Raw genomic sequence first — 20,108 nt, forward strand, 5'->3', positions numbered from 1 at the left:
ACAGAAAAGTCTTCAGCCTTAATGTAAAAGAACTGAGAGTTGCAGCAGACTAATGTGGTTTATTCATTGTGCAACAGGCAGCACAGGATCCATAAACACCAGCAGGCAGGTGTCCTCAAGGCCGACACTCTCACAAGGTAGCAGGAAGCTGTTTTGAACTTTTTCTGCTACCTCATGCAGGTTTTTATATAGGGGAGCTATAGTGGGAATCAGCAACATGTTCTCAGGGCAATCTGCGTCTTATCAACCGGGCAAAGTGGTGTTTACGCTCAGCAGTCAACAGATACAGTGAAAGCTGTATAAAAATGGGCTGCAGCAGGGTTCAGGTACAGTACAGAACGTTGTGCACCTGCAGGCTGGTAACATGGCTTTCCTGAAGTACTCACTCAGTTTCCTGATCCTCCTTGTGGTCTCCGACTGCTCCTGGGCTGAAGAGAAGGTGAGGCTATGTGTGTAATATCTAAGTATGTGTGGAGATGTTATTAATAGTAAGATTTAACATGAAGAAGAAATGAGTAACACGTGTTGTCAGTGGTGTAAAAACTAATCAACTACTCTATCTTGTACTCCAGTAAAAGTACCAATACAGCAATGTAAAAAAATACTCCTTTACTAAGTCCTGCCTGAAAAATCCTACTGCAATAAAAGTACAGATATATGGGTCAGTGACAAATAAGGGTTGGCAAGATGAGCAATTCAAAAATATCTTTAAAAAATAGTTTTAAAAGCAGCATCAGGTTTGTTAAAATGTACATTTTGTATTTTTGTTGGTTTTATGTCATTTGAAATGACATTTGCACAATTTTTTAAAACTAAAAGTAAGACTGAATGCTCCTGAAAATGTCAAATGGTGTAACCACGAAAAAAAAGATAAATATTTTATCCACCTACAGTGTATTTACAGATAATTACCTCATTTGACGAACTTGAAACGGTTCCTGATTTACATGATTCCCCAGGTTAAATTCAATATTATTAAATCATTATTTAATATAAAAAGTTATTATGTAAGATCATACCAAACTAGTTGATATGGTGTTTTATTGAGAATTTAGTGTTTTTAAGCAAGTTTAATTTATTTGGTTTTAAGTTTTTATGGTTACACCACTTAGACATGTTTGCCATAATCCTCTAATATATTCTCTCAAAATGGATTAAAAGCAGAAATTTTATGTTGGGTCCACAAAAAAAAAGTGTGCAAGTTATTCATATGTTTATTTTTAAATGTTAACCCCTTTATTTGAGTTAACTACATGGACCCAAAAAAACCCGCCATTGACCCACACATAGTATTATAAGCTTCATATAGTTGTATATATTTTAATTAAGTAGTTGCAAGTATTTCAGGTAGTGGTTTTGTCCATAAGTTAAAACCTTTTGAGTACATTATGGTGCAATTTCTGTTTTTATTGATAAAGTAACAGAGCACAGATAAACATCTGCATAAAAATACACGTTTGAGTTGAGTCCTTATTAATGAGTAATGTCATCTCTCTGATCTAGGAGCTGTCTGTGTCCGAGCGGCTGTGGAAGGCCAACAAGGATGTTGGTAAGACACCATGCATGTCCTCAAGTTTGGGTATTTTTTGCCCCATTAACAACTCTGCAGAGCTATACTGTCCATATATAAGTATGTAGACACCTGTCCAGTTCCAGTTAATGGGAATGTTAACGTGACCGTACACAACAATATTTTACACTCAAATTTTGGGGATTCTTCTGTCGGGCTTGGACCGATTAAAGAGTTCTGTTCCGTCTTCACCTATGTGACAAGAAAATGTAATTATCACCTTTTATTCCCCTTCTTCCTTTTGTGTGTTACATATATAAGCTATTACAGTATCCTATGTTTGTGCACTCTATTGAGCTAAAGGCCAGCAGCAGTTGCAAGGGCAGAGATTAATACAATTAAATGTTTGAGCCTGAAAGGAAATCACACAAAAGAAGAGGAAGAAGAAGAATGGTCATAAAGAACAATACAACCAATAACAAAAATGCCTAAACTCCTAAAAGTCCTAAAGGGGCCCTTTCCTAATGATAGCTTCCATCCTGAGGAGCCTTTGTTGCTGCCAACAAGTGTTATTGTTGGCAGATCAGTGACACCTAAGGCCTTGATTTCAAGACCTTCAAGACTTAAAGGACACGTTTGCATTTTTTCAAGTGTGTCTTAAACCAGCAGTCAGGTGTCCATGTGAGCAGTTAAAGAGGTTTTCCTCGCAGTAATAATTCCTCCTGTTCATTTGAGAAGCTGGAACTTCTTATACTATACTTGATTATCAAACTAGTTATTTCTGTTCTGTTTTCATGTTAATTCTAACTAATTTTTTTATGTTCTTTGGTCCCCTAGTGGACAAGTTCACAGTTTTTCGAAGTTTGTCATAAACCAGCAGTCAGGTGTCCATATGAGCAGTGAAAGAAGTTTTCTTTGCTTTAATCATTCCTCCTGTTCATACTGACTATTAAAAGATCTCCTTCAAAATGTGCTTTCAATATGAAGTGATGGAGGACAAAATCCACAGTGTGTCCACACAGTCATTCAAAAGTAGCTGACCAGCTTCTATTGAGTTTCAGCAGTCTGAGTTAGTCATATCAAGTGATATCTGACACATTTACAGTCTTTTTAGCATCAAATTCCCTCTTAGTGTTTCCCTGTTGAGCTGTGGATCATATGTGTGCCCGAAAAAACATTGAGCATGCATGGGGAAGGCCAATCCAAATAAATAAATAAATGAATTGCATTTAAAAAAAAAAGGCATCTTTTTTGATTAGTTATCACTACCAGTTGTACTATCATTCACAGGAGTGACGTAATGTGATGTTGTGGCCATTGTGTATGTTAGTACTGCCCCCTGGTGGAAGCCTTTATAATTTGCAGCAGAACAGTATCACATTTCATCGTCTAGCCTACGTCATGTCTACGTCCGACAGATGACCGTAGCCTTCCTCATCACCGTTCATAACCATGGTGGTATTTACTTAAGTAAGGCACCCATAGCCAAAAAACACAAGTCAATGCCTATGAAGTATAGTAAAAAAAAAAAGAGAGACTTTAGCACTAAAGAGACTGTAACATTGAAATATATTTACTTGATTTAACTCATCTGGACAGCTGAAGCTTCTTATTAGCTTCAGATAAAGTTTTAAATGCTGTGGATTTTGGCCCCATGACTCAGTTAGTACATTATGAATGTATGAATGGTTAAAGCAAAACCCATTTCAGTGTTCATTTGTGCTTGTTCTTTGTACTTCTTCAACAGTGCGTAAGGAGAACGAGCCTTTGGTCATCGACGACATTGCTTATGACAATGAAAATGAGAGAAACGCTGATCCCTGCACCTCCAACGGCTGCATGTGGAGCAAATCCGCTGATGGAAGGGTCTACGTGCCCTACTTGATCGCCAACCATTTCTGTAAGTGACTGAATCTTACTTTATTATAACTGTATGCTAATACTGAGGTGAGTTGCAATGTGCTTACTTTTTCCAAATCAATCATCAATATCAGATTTGCATGTATTCAACCAACCATCTAGCTAACGGAAATTTCATTTGAATGTGAGGGTTATCATTCAGAATGGAGATATTATATATATATTACAACTACTTATTAAAATATATATATACACACATTATATATTATATATAGTTATATTGCAGTGTTGGGGAGTAACTAGTTACGTGTAACAGCAATGCATAATTTAATAATGAAATTAATGTAACTGAAATCTGTTACAGTTAGTCTGAAAAAATGTGTAATTTAATTACAACTACTTATTAAAATGTTGATGATTACAAAGGGGGTTATATCTGAAGTCAGACCTTTAAGATTTGCTCAGGAGGGTTTTTTCCTCATTGTTTAATATTTAACATGTTACTGAATACATATATTTGGAGCACACGTGGGCTTAAATGGTGTCACAGTACCAATTAAGCTCCATGCCAGACTTTTGAATTTTTTCATCAAATATCTTTATTTTATATTCCAAAATATAATATCATTTAATCTTTTGTTTTGATTTTTTACCTGCAAGTAAAACAACTAAAATTCAACTTCTAAAATGTTTTAATTCATTTTTATATTACAAGGTTTTTCACAGTGGAATCAAAACTGTCGACCTTTTTTACTATCTTTATTAGTACAAGTTCCCTTTAGGATTAAAAAAAGTACAAATTGCATATTCAGTCTTCTCTTCCTTCTTTGTGTCTTCTCAGCGTCTCGTGAGCGCTCCATCATCGAGCGTGGACTGGAGTCCTTCGCCAGCAGCACTTGCATTCGCTTCGTCACGCGCACCTACCAGAGAGACTACCTGAGCATCCAGTCCGACAGCGGGTAACAATCTGTGTACTTTCGGTGATTTTCATGTGTTTTTAAGTATGGTAGCCTTATATAAAATTATAATAGATTGATATTAGCTCTTTAAAAAACTTGTTTTCATAATCTACACTCAAGTCTTGCTAATAGCTTGAACATGAAAATAGAAGGTTTATCACCTATTTTCATGTTACATGTGATTTCAAATGGTTGGGGCGATCACGTTTTTTATGGAGTCTTATATAGAACCGAAACAAAATAGTCAGTTATTATCAAAATATTAATCACCATCTCTTTTCATCATCTTAAGGTAATTTTTTAAGATAAACTGCAAAGGTTCTCAAGTTTAAGCTTAAATTATTATTATTATTATATTAATCTTTAGTTCTTTATTATATTAAACATAATATCTTTACATTGCGGACTGTTGTTGGGAACAAATCAGTCATTTTAAGATAAGATAAGATATTCCTTTATTAGTCCCACAATGGGGAAATTTGCATCGTCACAGCAGCAGGTGGACACTAATAGAATATAAGAGCAGCAATAAGAAAATAATAAAGAACAATAAATAATAAGTAAAAAAAAAAAACTATAAGAACAATAATAGTAAGAAATATGTAGTAAAATAGTCGTGACATTATTTACATAATTTACAAGATTTAAAAGAGTAATATTGGTATTGAGTGCTAATATACCAGATATTCTTATTGCACATATTAAAGTTAAATAAATATATAATTGTATTTTAGGTTGTATCTTGGGCTTTAGGAAACAGTGATCAACATTTTTCACGATTTTTCTGACATTATATGGACCAAATGACTAATTGCTTTAATAAAGATCATAACAGATCCGGGGGTAGGGACATAGGAGTGAGGAGGGGTTGTTGCTGTTCAAGTTTTTTCAAAGTGCTGTGTGAAATGCAAAAAAGATGAGAGTCACTTTAATCGATAAAGTAATTGATAGTTGCCGCCCTAATTTTACAATTAATCTCATTGTAACTGCAATATAATGTCAAATCAAGCCTTGAGGACAAATACTACTGTTGCCAAAAAAATCATGCTTTTACAGTCTGAACAATGCGATCATTCATTTCCCTTTATTTCCTTGTACAAATTCAGCTGTTACTCCTACGTTGGTCGTCGTGGTTACGGCCAGACAGTGTCTCTGGACCGTACGGGCTGCCTCTACCACAACACAGTCCAGCACGAGCTGCTCCACGCCCTCGGCTTCAACCATGAGCAGTGCCGCTCTGACAGGGACCAGTACATCCGTGTCCTGTGGGAGAACATCGGGCAAGGTCAGTACCCAAGTCTTCACACCTGAGTGAAAGGATGGTTTCATAAATCTTTCAAGTCTGTCTTAAAACAACAGTCAAGAACCCAAATGAACATTAAACATTACATTGTTTTTCTTGCTGTAATCATTCTTCCTGTTCATACTGACCATTAGAAGATCCCTTCATAATGCACTTACAATGTAAAGTGATGGAGGACAAAATCCACAGTCCTCCTTCTGTGTAAACATGTATTTAAAAGTTGATCTGAAGCTAATATGAAGCTTCAGTCGTTCAAATGATTCAAATCTTCATCATCTATGTTTCAACGTTACAGGGTTTTTAGTACCAAAGTCTTTTTGTTACTATACTTCCACCACAGCTCAGCAGGGAAACACTAAGAGGGAATCTGATGCTAAAAAGACTGTAAATGTGTCAGATATCACTTGATATGACTAACTCAGGCTGGCGAAGCCTCATATAAGCTTCTTATCTACTTTTAAATGACTGTGTGGACACACTGGGGATTTTTTCCTCCATCACTTCCATTGAAAGCAGATTTAAGCATGCCAGTTTTTTTTTTGTTTAAACATTTGGGGTGCCCCAGTGGTCTAATGGAAAAGTACCACATGGTAGCAGAGTCCCCGGTTTGACTCCCAGCTGTGGCTTTGTTACATGCCATACTACTGTCTCTCCATTATCAACTGTCAAATGAAGGCAAAATGCCAAAAAAAAACAATCTAAAAAATTGACAACATGAGAACGTAGGGACCTAAAGCTGTGGTTATTTAGAAGCAAACGCTTTAAGAGAGACCTGCCTAAACCTAACCCTATAAATCTAGCCTGAATCTTAACACCAAATCATAATGCTAAAAGTGATGATTGATTAAGTACAAATCTCTTTATTTTCTCAGGTTGGGCGTACGCCTTCGACAAGATCAACACTCTGAACCAGGGCACTCCCTACGACTACAACTCCGTCATGCAGTACCACAAGTTGGTGAAACTATGATGCACTTCATCTAACATCTGTTCATTTAGATACATTATTGATTTCATTATACAATGCTACTTTCATTTTCCCTTTCTCTTTTAGTTACATTTTTAAACACCTCAATAATCTCTCTGAATTAATCCAGACCTCTGTAACAATAATTTTTAATACTAACTATTTCCTGGGTTGGAAAGTAGTTTCAGTGTAAACTACAGTCACAATGAGAGAAATCTCTCAGACAGGTAAGGGTCAGTGACAAATAAGGGTTGGCAAGATGAGAAAGTCAACAATATCTTAAATAATAGTTTTAAAAGCAGCATCAGGTTTGTTAAAATGTACATTTAGTATTTTTGTTGGTTTTATATCATTTGAAATGACATTTGCACCATTTTTAAACCAAAAGTAAGACTGAATGCTCCTGAAAATGTCAAATGGTGTAACCACAAAATAATGATAAATATTACATATTTGATCCACCTACAGTGTATTTAAGTGGACTTATACTAATAATTACTTTATTAAAAAAAAAAAAAAAAGTAAATGGTTCCTGATTGACATGATTCCCCAGAGTAAATGTAATATTTAGAACAATTGTATTCCATTACCTTTATTTAATATAAAAGTTATAATGTAAGATCATGCAACACTAGTTGATATGGTGTTTTATTGAGAATTTAGTGTTTTTAAGCAAGTTGAATTATTTGGTACAAAGTTTTTATGGTTACACTACTTAGAAGGTTTTTCCATAATCCTCTAATATATTCTCTCAAAATGGATTAAAAGCAGAAATTTGATGCTGGGTCCACAAAAAAAGAATGTGTGCAAGTTATTCATACGTTTATTTTCAAATTTTAACTGACTAAATCACATGGACACACATGACTGGAATCATGTGGTGTATAAAAACAGTGCATAGAGCTGCAGTATCAGCATGTCTAGAGGTGAGAGAGAAAATGAATTGTCTTTGGGTGAAACAACCCTTTAAACATATTTGAATGGCAATAATTTCCAGTTCTTAATACGAACTAAAAAATAAATTTAAGGTAACCCCTGTGTTGTTATTTTTTTGTAATTCCAGGTATGCCTTCTCTGCGAACAATAGGCCCACTATGCAGCCCATCCCCAATGCAAATGTTGAATTTGGCACAGGCACCGAGATGAGCAAGAATGACATCGCCAGAGTGAACAAACTGTACAAGTGTCAACAGTAAGAGTGCATGCATGAGTTTTGGACACATGTTGTTATTCTCTGTATAAATTTGTAAAAGCGTCTTTGTTGCTTTTTAACACGTTTGTGTTTCTTTTTCTTCCAGGAAATGATGAAAGGAGTTTTAACAACATGGTGCCAGTTCAGACATCAAACCATCTTTTTAATATATTGAGCATGTTTCCTCATTCTTTAATGCAATTTAATTAAAAAATGGTGCATGTTCATTGAAGTTTTTCTTGTTCTTTGTGCATTGGTATCTGTACATTAAGCTGCACGATTTCTTTAAATCAAATGCCTCCTTGTAATGTCAAAGGTGTCACTTGAAACTACACATCATCACTTTTAATTCTGCAGCTATACATAATCCACAGCAAATGACAAAACGTAGCATACCTACAATTTTGACCTGTCAGATCTGTAACAATCTTAGTAACAACGGATAAACTAGACATCATATACATTCACTGACAAATATTATGAAAAAAAATACACATTTCTCATTAGGAATGTCATCAAAGCGCATTTTAATGCCGAAACTGTCTTAAAACATTGTATTTGACGCTGAGAATAAAAGGAATGACAGCCATTTTTTTGTTTTCGCAGACAAATACTTTGCAGTCCTATAGAAAAGAATAGAGCCATCTCACAGTTTTTGAGCCATTGTTGTGAAACTAGTACATTTTGCGCTGTGGACCAACGTAACTATGATACATTTTGATGTCATACTGGGTTTTCATCCAGCATTAAGTCATCATTAGTTTTATTGTTTTATTATGTATTTGTTTACATTGTGACATGTCAAAATGTCCTCTAAGACTAATGTCTTCCTGAGGGAAACTTAAGAGCCATGTATATTTATATGTGCCTCTGGTGTAAATAAAAGTTACAGTAGTGTTATGAGTTAGCTCTGATTTCACTGTATGTTGTTATTTTGGTAGTTACACATTAGTTTGAGTGGATTTTTTATTAACACAGGAAAAAAACAGACTGGAGATCATTGACAAGATTTCGTGGGCTGCATCTTGGTTGTCCAATCATATCGTCTATTTTTTTTTGTTGCTGTAAGAGTCACGTAAATGTTGGTCTTAAGCCAGGAAAAATCTACAAGATAAAGAAAGCCACAAAAAACCCAAATATTGATTCTCAAAACAAGTACTTCAACTTCTTTTTTAGACCAGAATCTGGTTAAATCTAATTATAATCCTGCAGTTTGAGCTCGTTAATAACAGACATCTGACCGGAAATGAAAGATCTGCAAAGGCTTGTTTAGTATTTCTTGTTGTTGTGTTGCTCAAACCGATAAATCAAGATTATTGAAAAAAATGTAATAGTTGACAACTAATTGATTTATTGTTGCAGCTTCAATCAGTTTATTAAATTAAATTAAATAATATTTCCCATCAATTTCAGTCAAACATAATACAATAATTTGTTAATGTTGATACTCTAACTCTATTCCTCAGTAAACCAGATGATAAAATCAGTAAAAGTGCATTTAGACCAATGGATGTATAAAGTATTGTACAATTGTGTGCAACTATAAAATTGTCTTCTGCGCCTTGCAACTCATCCTGGAGTAAAATAAATGAGAATTTATAAGATTAAATTGAAGAAGAAAAAAAAAGGTAAATTATATTAATAGTCCTGTGCTTCACTCTGACAAACAAGCTCAAATATTCGAGGCCAAGTATCTGCTCGAAATCTAACAAGATTAGAAAAGCTTGTTTTTATGGGAATAGTGCAATGTGGCATCAAGGTGAAATAGTCTTATCAGGTGCCAAATTCTGTTTTACACTCACTTGCCTAAATATATCTTTAAGAGGAGGCTTTTCCGGTGCAGCTGATGCTTTATATATTGTGAGTCTGCACAGCTCACCGTGTTTCTCTCCCTCGAGGATACAAGTAAGTATCACCTATCATGTATCCTCATCATCATCATCATTTAAATTATGTTTTTGAGTAACAGAGGATATTTTCAGCAGGTTGTTTGTAAACATGGTAGCGCTGAAGTGCATTCTGGGCCTTGTGGTCCTGCTGGCTGTCTCAGTTTGGGCTGAGGAAGAGGTAAGACTCACTCCAATATATCACATCTACACTTTGAAGTTAAATAATCACTCTTAATTGGTTTCTCTGTCTCCTTTTTTTCTCTATATATTCTTTCTGGAAAATTCCTGATTCTGTAAGTTCCCTGTCTTTGTATTTTTTACAAACACAGTTGCATCATATATAATAATACAGCTAAAAGCATGAATATCATGTAAAAAGTGCTGTTTAATAACCTTAATCACAGTGTAACAGTTAAAACTTCAATCACTGTTTCCTGCAGGTGGATAAGGCTTTGAGTACTTCAGAGCGAATTCAGAGAGCCAACAGAGATATTGGTGAGAACTTTTAAGTTTACATTAGTTTGTAGTATACCACAACATTTGATTTCCATCCAATAAGTGATAAATAACAGGGCCAGGATCCCCAACATCAATACAGATACTTTTTATTATTAAAAGTGGTTCATTTATTTCTACTATTTGAGCACTGAGCATTTATCTTTGCTTTTTTCTGCTCATTTCTAAATCTAAAATCAGTTTTAAATGGTAACTGACAGAAATTGAAATTATTGCCTCATGCATGTGCTTGTGAAAAGAACCTGTTAATCTTCTTGAGCCTCAGAAAAAAGTATTCTTACATTGATCCTCTTGTTTTCTGCAGTCCGTACTCCCGGTCAGCCCCTCATAGAGGACGACATCGCCTATGATTCTGAGGCCGAGAGAAACGCTGACTCCTGCACTCTCTACAGGGGTAACAACTGCATGTGGCCGAAGTCTGCCGATGGAAAGGTTTACGTTCCCTACACCATTTCCAGCGTGTACTGTGAGTGCTGAATACTGCAATTTATCCCTTAAATGTGCAATCTGTGATTAAATTTAACTAATTTAGAAGGAATCCACATATGGGTCAGTGACAAATAAGGGTTGGCAAGTTGAGAATCTTAAAAAATAGTTTTAAAAGCAGCATCAGGTTTGTTAAAATGTACATTTTGTAGTTTTTGTTGGTTTTATATCATTTGAAATGACATTTGCACCATTTTTTTTAACCAAAAGTAAGACTGAATGCTCCTGAAAATGTCAAATGGTGTAACCACAAAAGAATGATAAATATTACATATTTTATCACCTACAGTGTAATTAAGTGGACTTAATATAATTACTTCATTTAAAAACAATGTAAATGGTTCCTGATTGACATGATTCCCCAGATTAAATGTAATATTTAGAACAATTGTATTTCATTACCTTTATTTAATATAAAAAGTTATAATGTAAGATCATGATATTGCCAAACTAGTTGATGTTAAGGGAGATTGTCGAATCTGACATGAACAAGCAAACCTCATAGAGAAACATTTTATGAGAAGAATATGAAAATGGTGTTGCATGTCCACTGTGTTGTAGATTGAAGTGTCAGTGTTGTGGTTGGTGTAGCATCAGTTTAAACTTTAAAGTGACTCTTTTGCTGTTTTTTCAAGCCTCTCGTGAGGTGTCAATCATCGAGCGTGGTCTGCAGTCCTTCCACGATTTCTCTTGTTTGCGCTTTGTCAGACGCACCAGCCAGAGCGACTACCTGAGGATCCAGTCCCTTGATGGGTATGCATGTGTTAGATGCTGCACATACAGTTTAGGAAATACTTTGATTGATATCCTGTAGTTTTAGATGATTGTTTCCTTTTATCTATGCTGAAAAAACTAAATGACATGTTTTCCTTTGCCAAATTGTCATCACAGGTGCTGGTCTTACATCGGCCGTCGTGGTAATACACAGGATCTGTCCCTGCGTAGATCTGGTTGTGTTTACCATGACACCGTCCAGCATGAGGTGCTCCATGCTCTGGGCTTCCACCATGAGCAGAAGCGCTCTGACAGGGACGAGTACATCCGCATCGTGCTGGAGAATGTCACTCCTGGTCTGTTTACAACTTACATCACACTAATAAAACAACTAAACTGAGAAATATAGATTTAAAGCATTTTCAGTCTCCATAGAGTAATCTTAACCCAAGTAGCAGATGCAAGTATGTGTTTGCAGAGGAAACTTTACTATTAGTATTTGGAACTTTATCGAAACAAACTATTCATGCCCAAACTCTGTGTGGCAAAGAAACAAGTCAACTAGTGCAACCAGTTTTTAATAGTTTTTGGACACCAACGGAGGTCTACGGCAAAGAGGAATAAGATATATCAGCCCCAAAGGAAAAGCCCTACGAGCCACATAATACATGAATAATGATTACAGACACTGATGGATCTCATGATGATTATTTTTAAAATCTTTTCACATCTTTAGGAATGGAGCACAACTTTGACAAAGTCAGAACTCTGAACCAGGGAACCACCTACGACTACGGCTCTGTCATGCATTACCACCAGTAAGTAAAACAGAATCAACTGCTGCTGCTCTCTTTGTGGTGGAGGGCATGAGAGATGAACCACAGCTGGTGTTAATGTTGAGTGAATGTGATCTTCTTCACCTTCCTATTCATGAGTTAACAGATAAAGATTCTCCCCTACTTACTGTTGAATATAATATAAAAGCAAACTAGTTATATTGTACTACATTGACAGAAAGTTTTTCATAATAAACAACCAATAAATAAAAATGTACTAAAATGTAATGTGTGAAATCAGGCGGGGATTGATTTTATTCACTAGGACTGTGTGTGTGTGTGTGTGTGTGTGTGTGTGTGTGTGTGTGTGTGTGTGTGTGTGTGTGTGTGTGTGTGTGTGTGTGTGTGTGTGTGTGTGTGTAAAGTACTGTTAATACTACATACTTGAAATTGTTTTGCTTCTGTTTGTTATGTTTTGGATTTTTTTTTTGTTCTCTATCATCCTTCCCCCCCTATATAGCGTCTTATGGCCCTCGCCAGTCCATCATTGTAAATAAGAAACTCTTCTTAATGTCTTGCCTGCTAAAATAAAGGTCAGATTGCACCATAATAACTTAAGTAAAGTGTAAATCATTCATGTGTACAGTAAATAGTTTGCAAGGAGACATCTGTAGCACATCTGCAGTAGCATCTGAGAGGGTGCACCATATCAACATATCAGTCCTGCTGCCATCAGATACTACTGGGATTTTATTAACTGAAGGAGACACTTCAGTATACACAGCTGTGGATAACAGACACTGCAGAATCACCCACATTCATTAACAGATCAATACAGATGTTTTACCCACAGATGTTCAGATACTTCCCTCCAGAAGCAGACGTGGTTCTGAGATCTATTTTCCACAAAAACACCAACAATTTGCTTTGTGCTGCATATTTTCACATCTCTTCCCGTCAGGTCACTGTGCATGCAGCTGCAACACACAGACGTCATGGCGCTTTGTTTTCATTTATTAATCTTTGCATTACAACTTTGTTGAAAGTATGGATATCTGATCAATGTCATCTCAATAATATGTGTTAAATATTGCTCAAAAACTGTTAACCCCTCATACAGTTGTTAGGACTGTCCACAGTGGCACTCTTAAAGGTGCTGATTAAAAATAAACTTAACAGGTAATTATTTGTGATTGTCGGCATGACTTTGTTGTATTTATATCTGCATACCTGGAGAAGCATTTGTGTTTAACAATTGGTTTTACTCAAGTAGTTAAAGTGAGAGTGAAATATCCAATAATGCTAAGCTAACAGATATTAGTTGCTAAGTTAGTTTTTATTTCCTCCTATAATATCTTTCAAAGGGTTTCCTGCTTTTTTAAATCAATCAACACTCACATGTTTTGCTCTTGGTTGTTTCAGGTACGCCTTCTCCAAGAACAACAAGCCCACCTTGGTGGGGATCCCTGACCCCAACGTTGAGTTCGGCACGGCCCCTGAGATGAGCGAGAAGGACATCATCAGACTGAACAGACTGTACTGCTGAACAGTGGTACGTAAATGTCAGAAGTTCTTAAATATACAACGTGAAGGTAAAATAAGGGCACTTACAGATTAATAAGAAACGTTGATCTCTTGATTCATTAAACCTTTAACGTTCTCTTTTTAAACAGTTGATGAATCCCAAGGACACTTCATAAAGAGAATCATCTTCGTCATCTTCATCATCTTCATCATCTTCATCACCATCATCAGTCTTTTAATCATTGGTTCAACAGCAATGGTTTAACTATCAGCAATAAAGTTACATTTAAGCATAATTCCTCTGAGTTGGTTTTTATTTTATCTAATTTGGTTTATATCAGCAGCTTCAACATTACAGTTGTCTTTATAAGTAATAAAATGTTTTATTCTTCTATATAAAGTGGCATCAAGGTGTGTTTTCTTATCAGCTGTGAGCTTTCATTTGATCTGCCATCACTTTTATTTTACTATTCAGAAAGAGGTCAGAGTCCAATTTGAATTTATTCAAAGCTACACAGATCTGCCCCAGGATGCTTCTGTGTATCATTTTGCATTTTAAGTCTTGAACCTCATCAGTTAATTTTTCATTGGTTAAAGAGTTGTTCATCTTCTTTGGGGAAGCTCTCTAAATTAATTATGTTCATATTGGACAAACTGTTTTACCCTTTAAAGCCACGTGTCACATTTACACTTCTGCTGGTCTTACGTTTTAATTTCTCTTTTAGCTATGTACAATAAACCAATTTTTGGTTAAAATGTGATATTTTTACTGTGTAATTTAGAATAATCCAGTGTCAAAGTCCCTTACAGACATACAAAAATCACCCTTTTTGTAATCAGTTGGCCAGTTGGTGGAAAAGATTTCAGCTAGTCTTCAGTTTTGTCCTCAGGTTCAAAGCAACTGGCCTTTTATAGCAGCACATATGTTGACTTCTCAAACACACAGGTGTTAAAAATAACTTTAAAGTTGCCTGTTTTTGTATTGTAAGCGTCCCGCAGAGTCATGACCGTGACTGTGACATGTCAAAAGAGAAATATGCCAAGAGAAATGTCTTCTTGAGGGATATTTTAGATCCATGTACATATGTGTATATGTCTCCAGTGTAAATAAAAACTACAATAGCGTTATGTGTTAGCTCTGTTTTCACTGTTTTTATTAACTCTGAAAAACCCAACTGGAGATCAAATGCGCTGGTTTAAAAACGGGCATAAGCCAATCATAAATCAAGACTTCAGGGGCTGCATCTTGATTGTCCAATCATATCCTCTCCTGGATGCTCCTCACCAGACACAACCCTAAAAATAGACTGTTACTGTGAGGGTCAGGTAAGTGTTTGCTGTTGGTCTTAAGCCAGGAAAAAACTACAAGATTAAAAAAAAGCCACGAATAACCCAAATATTGATTTTCAAGACAAGTAGGACAAGTCACTTTTTTTAAAGTCAAAGAATCTGGTTACATCTAGATATAATCCTGCAGTCTGAGCTGGTTAACAAGAGACATCTGACCTGAGATGAAAGATCTGCCCAGGCTAGTTGTAATTTATTGTTTAGTATTTCTTGTTCTTGTGTTACTCAAACCGATAAATCAATTATAAATAGGTTTTTAGACCAATTTGATAGTTGACAGCTAATTGATTTATTGTTGCAGCTCTGATTAGTGCATTCAATTTAATTATATTTCTCATCAATTACAGTCAAACATGATACAATAATGTGCTAAATTTGATACTGTAATTCTGTACCTCAGTAAACCAGATGAGTTAAACAGTGCATGTAGACTAATGGATGTTTTAAAACAGAGATACAATGTGTACAAGTGAAAAAATGGTCTTCTGTGTCCTACAACTCATCCTGGAATAAAATAAATGTGATGCTGTAATATTAACATTAAAAAAGGTCAGTTATATTAATAGCCCTGTGCCTCACTCTGACAAACAAGCCTATTTGTTGACAGAAAATATTTGAGGCCAAGTACCAGCTCGAAATCTAACAAGATTAGAAAAGCTTGTTTTTATGGGAATAGTGCAATGTGGCATCAAGGTGAAATAGTCTTATCAGGTGCAAAATTCTGTTTCACCACTCGCTTGCCTAAATATATCCTTAAGAGGAGGGTTTTCTTGTGCAGCTGATGCTTTATATTGTGAGTCTGCAGAGCTCACTGTGTTTCTTTCCCTTGACGATACAGGTAAGTATCACCTATCATCATCATTATCATCACTTTAAATGCTGTTATTGACTGTCAAAAGTGACATAAATCTATTTTCAGCAGGTTATTTGTAAACATGGTAGCGCTGAAGTGCATTCTGGGCCTTGTGGTCCTGGTGGCTGTCTCAGTTTGGGCTGAGGAAGAGGTAAGACTCACTCCAATATATCACATCTACACTTTGAAGTTAAATAATCACTCTGAATTGGTTTCTCTGTCTCCTTTTTTTCTCTATATATTATTTCTGGAAAACTCCTGATTCTGTAAGTTCCCTGTCTTTGTATTTCTTACAAACACAGTTGCATCATATATAATAATACAGCTAAAAGCATGAATATCATGTAAAAATGTGCTGTTTAAAAACCTTAATCACAGTGTAACAGTTAAAACTTCAATCACTGTTTCCTGCAGGTGGATAAGGCTTTGAGTACTTCAGAGCGAATTGCGAGAGCCAACAGAGATATTGGTGAGAATTTTTAAGTTAAATCAAATTTGTTTGAATTGAAGTTATTGCCTCATACATGTGCTTGTGAAAGGAACCTGTTAACCAATTTTTAATCTTCTTGAGCCTCGGAAAAAAGTATTCTTACATTGATCCCCTTGTTTTCTGCAGTCCGTACTCCCGGTCAGCCCCTCATAGAGGACGACATCGCCTATGATTCTGAGGCCGAGAGAAACGCTGACCCCTGCACGCAGTACAACTGCATGTGGCCCAAGTCTGCCGATGGAAAGGTCTACGTTCCCTACACCATTTCCAGCGTGTACTGTGAGTGCTGAATACTGCGATGTATCCCTTAAATGTGCAATCTGTGATTAAATTTAACTAATTTAGAAGGAATCCACATATGGGTCAGTGACAAATAAGGGTTGGCAAGTTGAGAATCTTAAAAAATAGTTTTAAAAGCAGCATCAGGTTTGTTAAAATGTACATTTTGTAGTTTTTGTTGGTTTTATATCATTTGAAATGACATTTGCACCATTTTTTTTAACCAAAAGTAAGACTGAATGCTCCTGAAAATGTCAAATGGTGTAACCACAAAAGAATGATAAATATTACATATTTTATCACCTACAGTGTAATTAAGTGGACTTAATATAATTACTTCATTTAAAAACAATGTAAATGGTTCCTGATTGACATGATTCCCCAGATGAAATTTAATATTTAGAACAATTGTATTCCATTACCTTTATTTAATATAAAAAGTTATAATGAAAGATCATGATATTGCCAAACTAGTTGATGTTAAGGGAGATTGTCGAATCTGACATGAACAAGCAAACTTCATAGAGAAACATTTTATGAGAAGGATATGAATGTTGTTGCATGTCCACTGTGTTGTAGATTGAAGTGTCAGTGTTCTGGTTGGTGTAGCGTCTGTTTAAAGACTCTTTTGCTGTTTTTTCCAGCCTCTCGTGAGGTGTCAATCATCGAGCGTGGTCTGCAGTCCTTCCACGATTTCTCTTGTTTGCGCTTTGTCAGACGCACCAGCCAGAGCGACTACCTGAGGATCCAGTCCCTTGATGGGTATGCACGTGTTAGATGCTGCACATACAGTTTAGGAAATACTTTGATTGATATCCTGTAGTTTTAAATGATTGTTTCCTTCTATCTTTGCTGAAAAAACTAAATGACATGTTTTCCTTTGCCAAATTGTCATCACAGGTGCTGGTCTTACATCGGCCGTCGTGGTAATACACAGGATCTGTCCCTGCGTAGATCTGGTTGTGTTTACCATGACACAGTCCAGCATGAGGTGCTCCATGCTCTGGGCTTCCACCATGAGCAGAAGCGCTCTGACAGGGACGAGTACATCCGCATCGTGCTGGAGAATGTCACTCCTGGTCTGTTTACAACTTACATCACAGTAATAAAACAACTAAACTGAGAAATATAGATTTAAAGCATTTTCAGTCTCCATAGAGTAACCTTAACCCAAGTAGCAGATGCAAGTATGTGTTTGCAGAGGAAACTTTACTATTAGTATTTGGAACTTTATCGAAACAAACTATTCATGCCCAAACTCTGTGTGGCAAAGAAACAAGTCAACTAGTGCAACCAGTTTTTAATAGTTTTTGGACACCAACGGAGGTCTACGGCAAAGAGGAATAAGATATATCAGCCCCAAAGGAAAAGCCCTACGAGCCACATAATACATGAATAATGATTACAGACACTGATGGATCTCATGATGATTATTTTTAAAATCTTTTCACATCTTTAGGAATGGAGCACAACTTTGACAAAGTCAGAACTCTGAACCAGGGAACCACCTACGACTACGGCTCTGTCATGCATTACCACCAGTAAGTAAAACAGAAGTAACTGCTGCTGCTCTCTTTGTGGTGTGTTTAACAATTAGTTTTATTCAAGTAGTTAAAGTGAGAGCTAATTATCCAATAATGCTAAGCTAACAGATTTTAGTTGCTCGGTTAGTTGGTATTTCTTCCTATAATATCTTTCAAAGGGTTTCCTGCTTTTTTAAATCAACACTCATTAATGTTTGGCTCTTGGTGGTTTCAGGTACGCCTTCTCCAAGAACAACAAGCCCACCTTGGTGGGGATCCCTGACCCCAACGTTGAGTTCGGCACGGCCCCTGAGATGAGCGAGAAGGACATCATCAGACTGAACAGACTGTACTGCTGAACAGTGGTACGTAAATGTCAGAAGTTCTTAAATATACAACGTGAAGGTAAAATAAGGGCACTTACAGATTAATAAGAAACGTTGATCTCTTGATTCATTAAACCTTTAACGTTCTCTTTTTAAACAGTTGATGAATCCCAAGGACACTTCATGAAGAGAATCATCTTCATCATCATCATCATCATCAGTCTTTTCGATCATTGGTTCAACAGCAATGGTTTAACTATCAGCAATAAAGTTACATTTAAGCATACTTCCTCTGAGTTGGTTTTTATTTTATCTAATTTGGTTTATATCAGCAGCTTCAACATTACAGTTGTCTTTATAAGTAATAAAATGTTTTATTCTTCTATATAAAGTGGCATCAAGGTGTGTTTTCTTATCAGCTGTGAGCTTTCATTTGATCTGCCATCACTTTTATTTCACTGTTCAGAAAGAGGTCAGAGTCCAACTTGAATTTATTCAAAGCTACACAGATCTGCACCAGGATGCTTCTGTGTATCATTTTGCATTTTAAGTCTTGAACCTCATCAGTTAATTTTGCATTGGTTAAAGAGTTGTTCATCTTCTTTGGGGAAGCTCTCTAAATTAATTATGTTCATATTTGACAAACTGTTTTACCCTTTAAAGCCACGTGTCACATTTACACTTCTGCTGGTCTTACGTTTAATTTCTCTTTTAGCTATGTACAATAAACCAATTTTTGGTTAAAAAGAGATATTTTTACTGTGTAATTTAGAATAATCCAGTGTCAGAGTCCCTTACAGACATCAAAAAATCAAGCTTTTCGTAATCAGTTGGTCAGTTGGTGGAACAAATTTCAGCTAGTCTTCAGTTTTGTCCTCAGGTTCAAAGCAACTGGCCTTTTATAGCAGCACATATGTTGACTTCTCAAACACAGGTGTTAAAAATAACTTTAAAGTTGCCTGTTTTTGTATTGTAAGTGTCCCGCAGAGTCATGACCGTGACTGTGACATGTCAAAAGAGAAATATGCCAAGAGAAATGTCTTCTTGAGGGATATTTTAGATCCATGTACATATGTGTATATGTCTCCCATGTAAATAAAAACTATAATAGCGTTATGTGTTAGCCCTGTTTTCACTGTATGGTGTATGTTGTTATTAGTTTGAGAGGATTTTTTATTAACTCCGAAAAACCCAACTGGAGATCAAATGCGCTGGTTTAAAAACGGGCATAAGCCAATCATAAGTCAAGATTTCAGGGGCTGCATCTTGATTCTCCAATCATATCCTCTCCTGGATGCTCCTCACCAGACACAACCCTAAAAATAGACTCTTTCTTTTTTTTTTTTGCTGTGAGGGTCAGGTAAGTGTTTGCTGTTGGTCTTAAGCCAGGAAAAAACTACAAGATAAAAAAAAAAGCCACGAATAACCCAAATATTGATTTTCAAGACAAGTAGGACAAGTCACTTTTTTAAAAGTCAAAGAATTTGGTTAAATCTAAACATAATCCTGCAGTTTGAGCTGGTTAACAAGAGACATCTGACCTGAGATGAAAGATCTGCCAAGGCTAGTTGTAATTTATTGTTTAGTATTTCTT

General features: G+C 35.9%; 3 protein-coding genes across 4 annotated transcripts; all 3 read left to right on the forward strand.

Moving 5' to 3' along the window:
- The first annotated feature begins 364 nt into the window (after positions 1–364).
- LOC133981918 (hatching enzyme 1.2-like) lies at positions 365–7,795 on the forward strand. Of its 2 annotated transcripts, none has more exons than XM_062420792.1 (7): positions 365–439; positions 1,504–1,549; positions 3,258–3,410; positions 4,212–4,329; positions 5,436–5,614; positions 6,505–6,586; positions 7,663–7,795. In XM_062420792.1, the coding sequence occupies exons 1-7, from the start codon at positions 365–367 to the stop codon at positions 7,793–7,795; spliced, it is 786 nt and encodes a 261-aa protein (XP_062276776.1). The 2 variants fall into 2 exon arrangements, with proteins under 2 accessions (XP_062276776.1, XP_062276777.1); XM_062420793.1 differs by having other exon boundaries at positions 1,507–1,549.
- A 1,994-nt stretch (positions 7,796–9,789) lies between these two features.
- Positions 9,790–13,718, forward strand: LOC133981990 (hatching enzyme 1.2-like). Its single transcript, XM_062420874.1, has 7 exons — positions 9,790–9,858; positions 10,130–10,175; positions 10,501–10,662; positions 11,318–11,435; positions 11,574–11,752; positions 12,133–12,214; positions 13,595–13,718. The coding sequence occupies exons 1-7, from the start codon at positions 9,790–9,792 to the stop codon at positions 13,716–13,718; spliced, it is 780 nt and encodes a 259-aa protein (XP_062276858.1).
- A 2,260-nt stretch (positions 13,719–15,978) lies between these two features.
- On the forward strand, positions 15,979–18,547 carry LOC133981392 (hatching enzyme 1.2-like). Its single transcript, XM_062420046.1, has 7 exons — positions 15,979–16,047; positions 16,320–16,365; positions 16,513–16,665; positions 17,310–17,427; positions 17,566–17,744; positions 18,125–18,206; positions 18,424–18,547. Exons 1-7 carry the CDS (start codon positions 15,979–15,981, stop codon positions 18,545–18,547), a joined length of 771 nt encoding a protein of 256 aa, XP_062276030.1.
- Positions 18,548–20,108: the final 1,561 nt, after the last annotated feature.

The sequence above is a fragment of the Scomber scombrus genome, chromosome 6 (genome assembly GCF_963691925.1).
Source record: "Scomber scombrus chromosome 6, fScoSco1.1, whole genome shotgun sequence".
NCBI classification, from domain to species: domain Eukaryota; kingdom Metazoa; phylum Chordata; class Actinopteri; order Scombriformes; family Scombridae; genus Scomber; species Scomber scombrus.

Excerpts from the sequence above, each read along its gene's own strand:
- LOC133981918 (XM_062420792.1), top strand. The coding sequence starts at position 365 with ATGGCTTTCCTGAAGTACTCACTCAGTTTCCTGATCCTCCTTGTGGTC. Across the intron at positions 3,411-4,211 it reads CTTGATCGCCAACCATTTCT|CGTCTCGTGAGCGCTCCATC; the intron begins GTAAGTGACTGA and ends GTGTCTTCTCAG. Across the intron at positions 6,587-7,662 it reads TCCGTCATGCAGTACCACAA|GTATGCCTTCTCTGCGAACA; the intron begins GTTGGTGAAACT and ends TTGTAATTCCAG.
- LOC133981990 (XM_062420874.1), top strand. The coding sequence starts at position 9,790 with ATGGTAGCGCTGAAGTGCATTCTGGGCCTTGTGGTCCTGCTGGCTGTC. Across the intron at positions 11,753-12,132 it reads GCTGGAGAATGTCACTCCTG|GAATGGAGCACAACTTTGAC; the intron begins GTCTGTTTACAA and ends TCACATCTTTAG. Across the intron at positions 12,215-13,594 it reads TCTGTCATGCATTACCACCA|GTACGCCTTCTCCAAGAACA; the intron begins GTAAGTAAAACA and ends TGGTTGTTTCAG.
- LOC133981392 (XM_062420046.1), top strand. The coding sequence starts at position 15,979 with ATGGTAGCGCTGAAGTGCATTCTGGGCCTTGTGGTCCTGGTGGCTGTC. Across the intron at positions 17,745-18,124 it reads GCTGGAGAATGTCACTCCTG|GAATGGAGCACAACTTTGAC; the intron begins GTCTGTTTACAA and ends TCACATCTTTAG. Across the intron at positions 18,207-18,423 it reads TCTGTCATGCATTACCACCA|GTACGCCTTCTCCAAGAACA; the intron begins GTAAGTAAAACA and ends TGGTGGTTTCAG.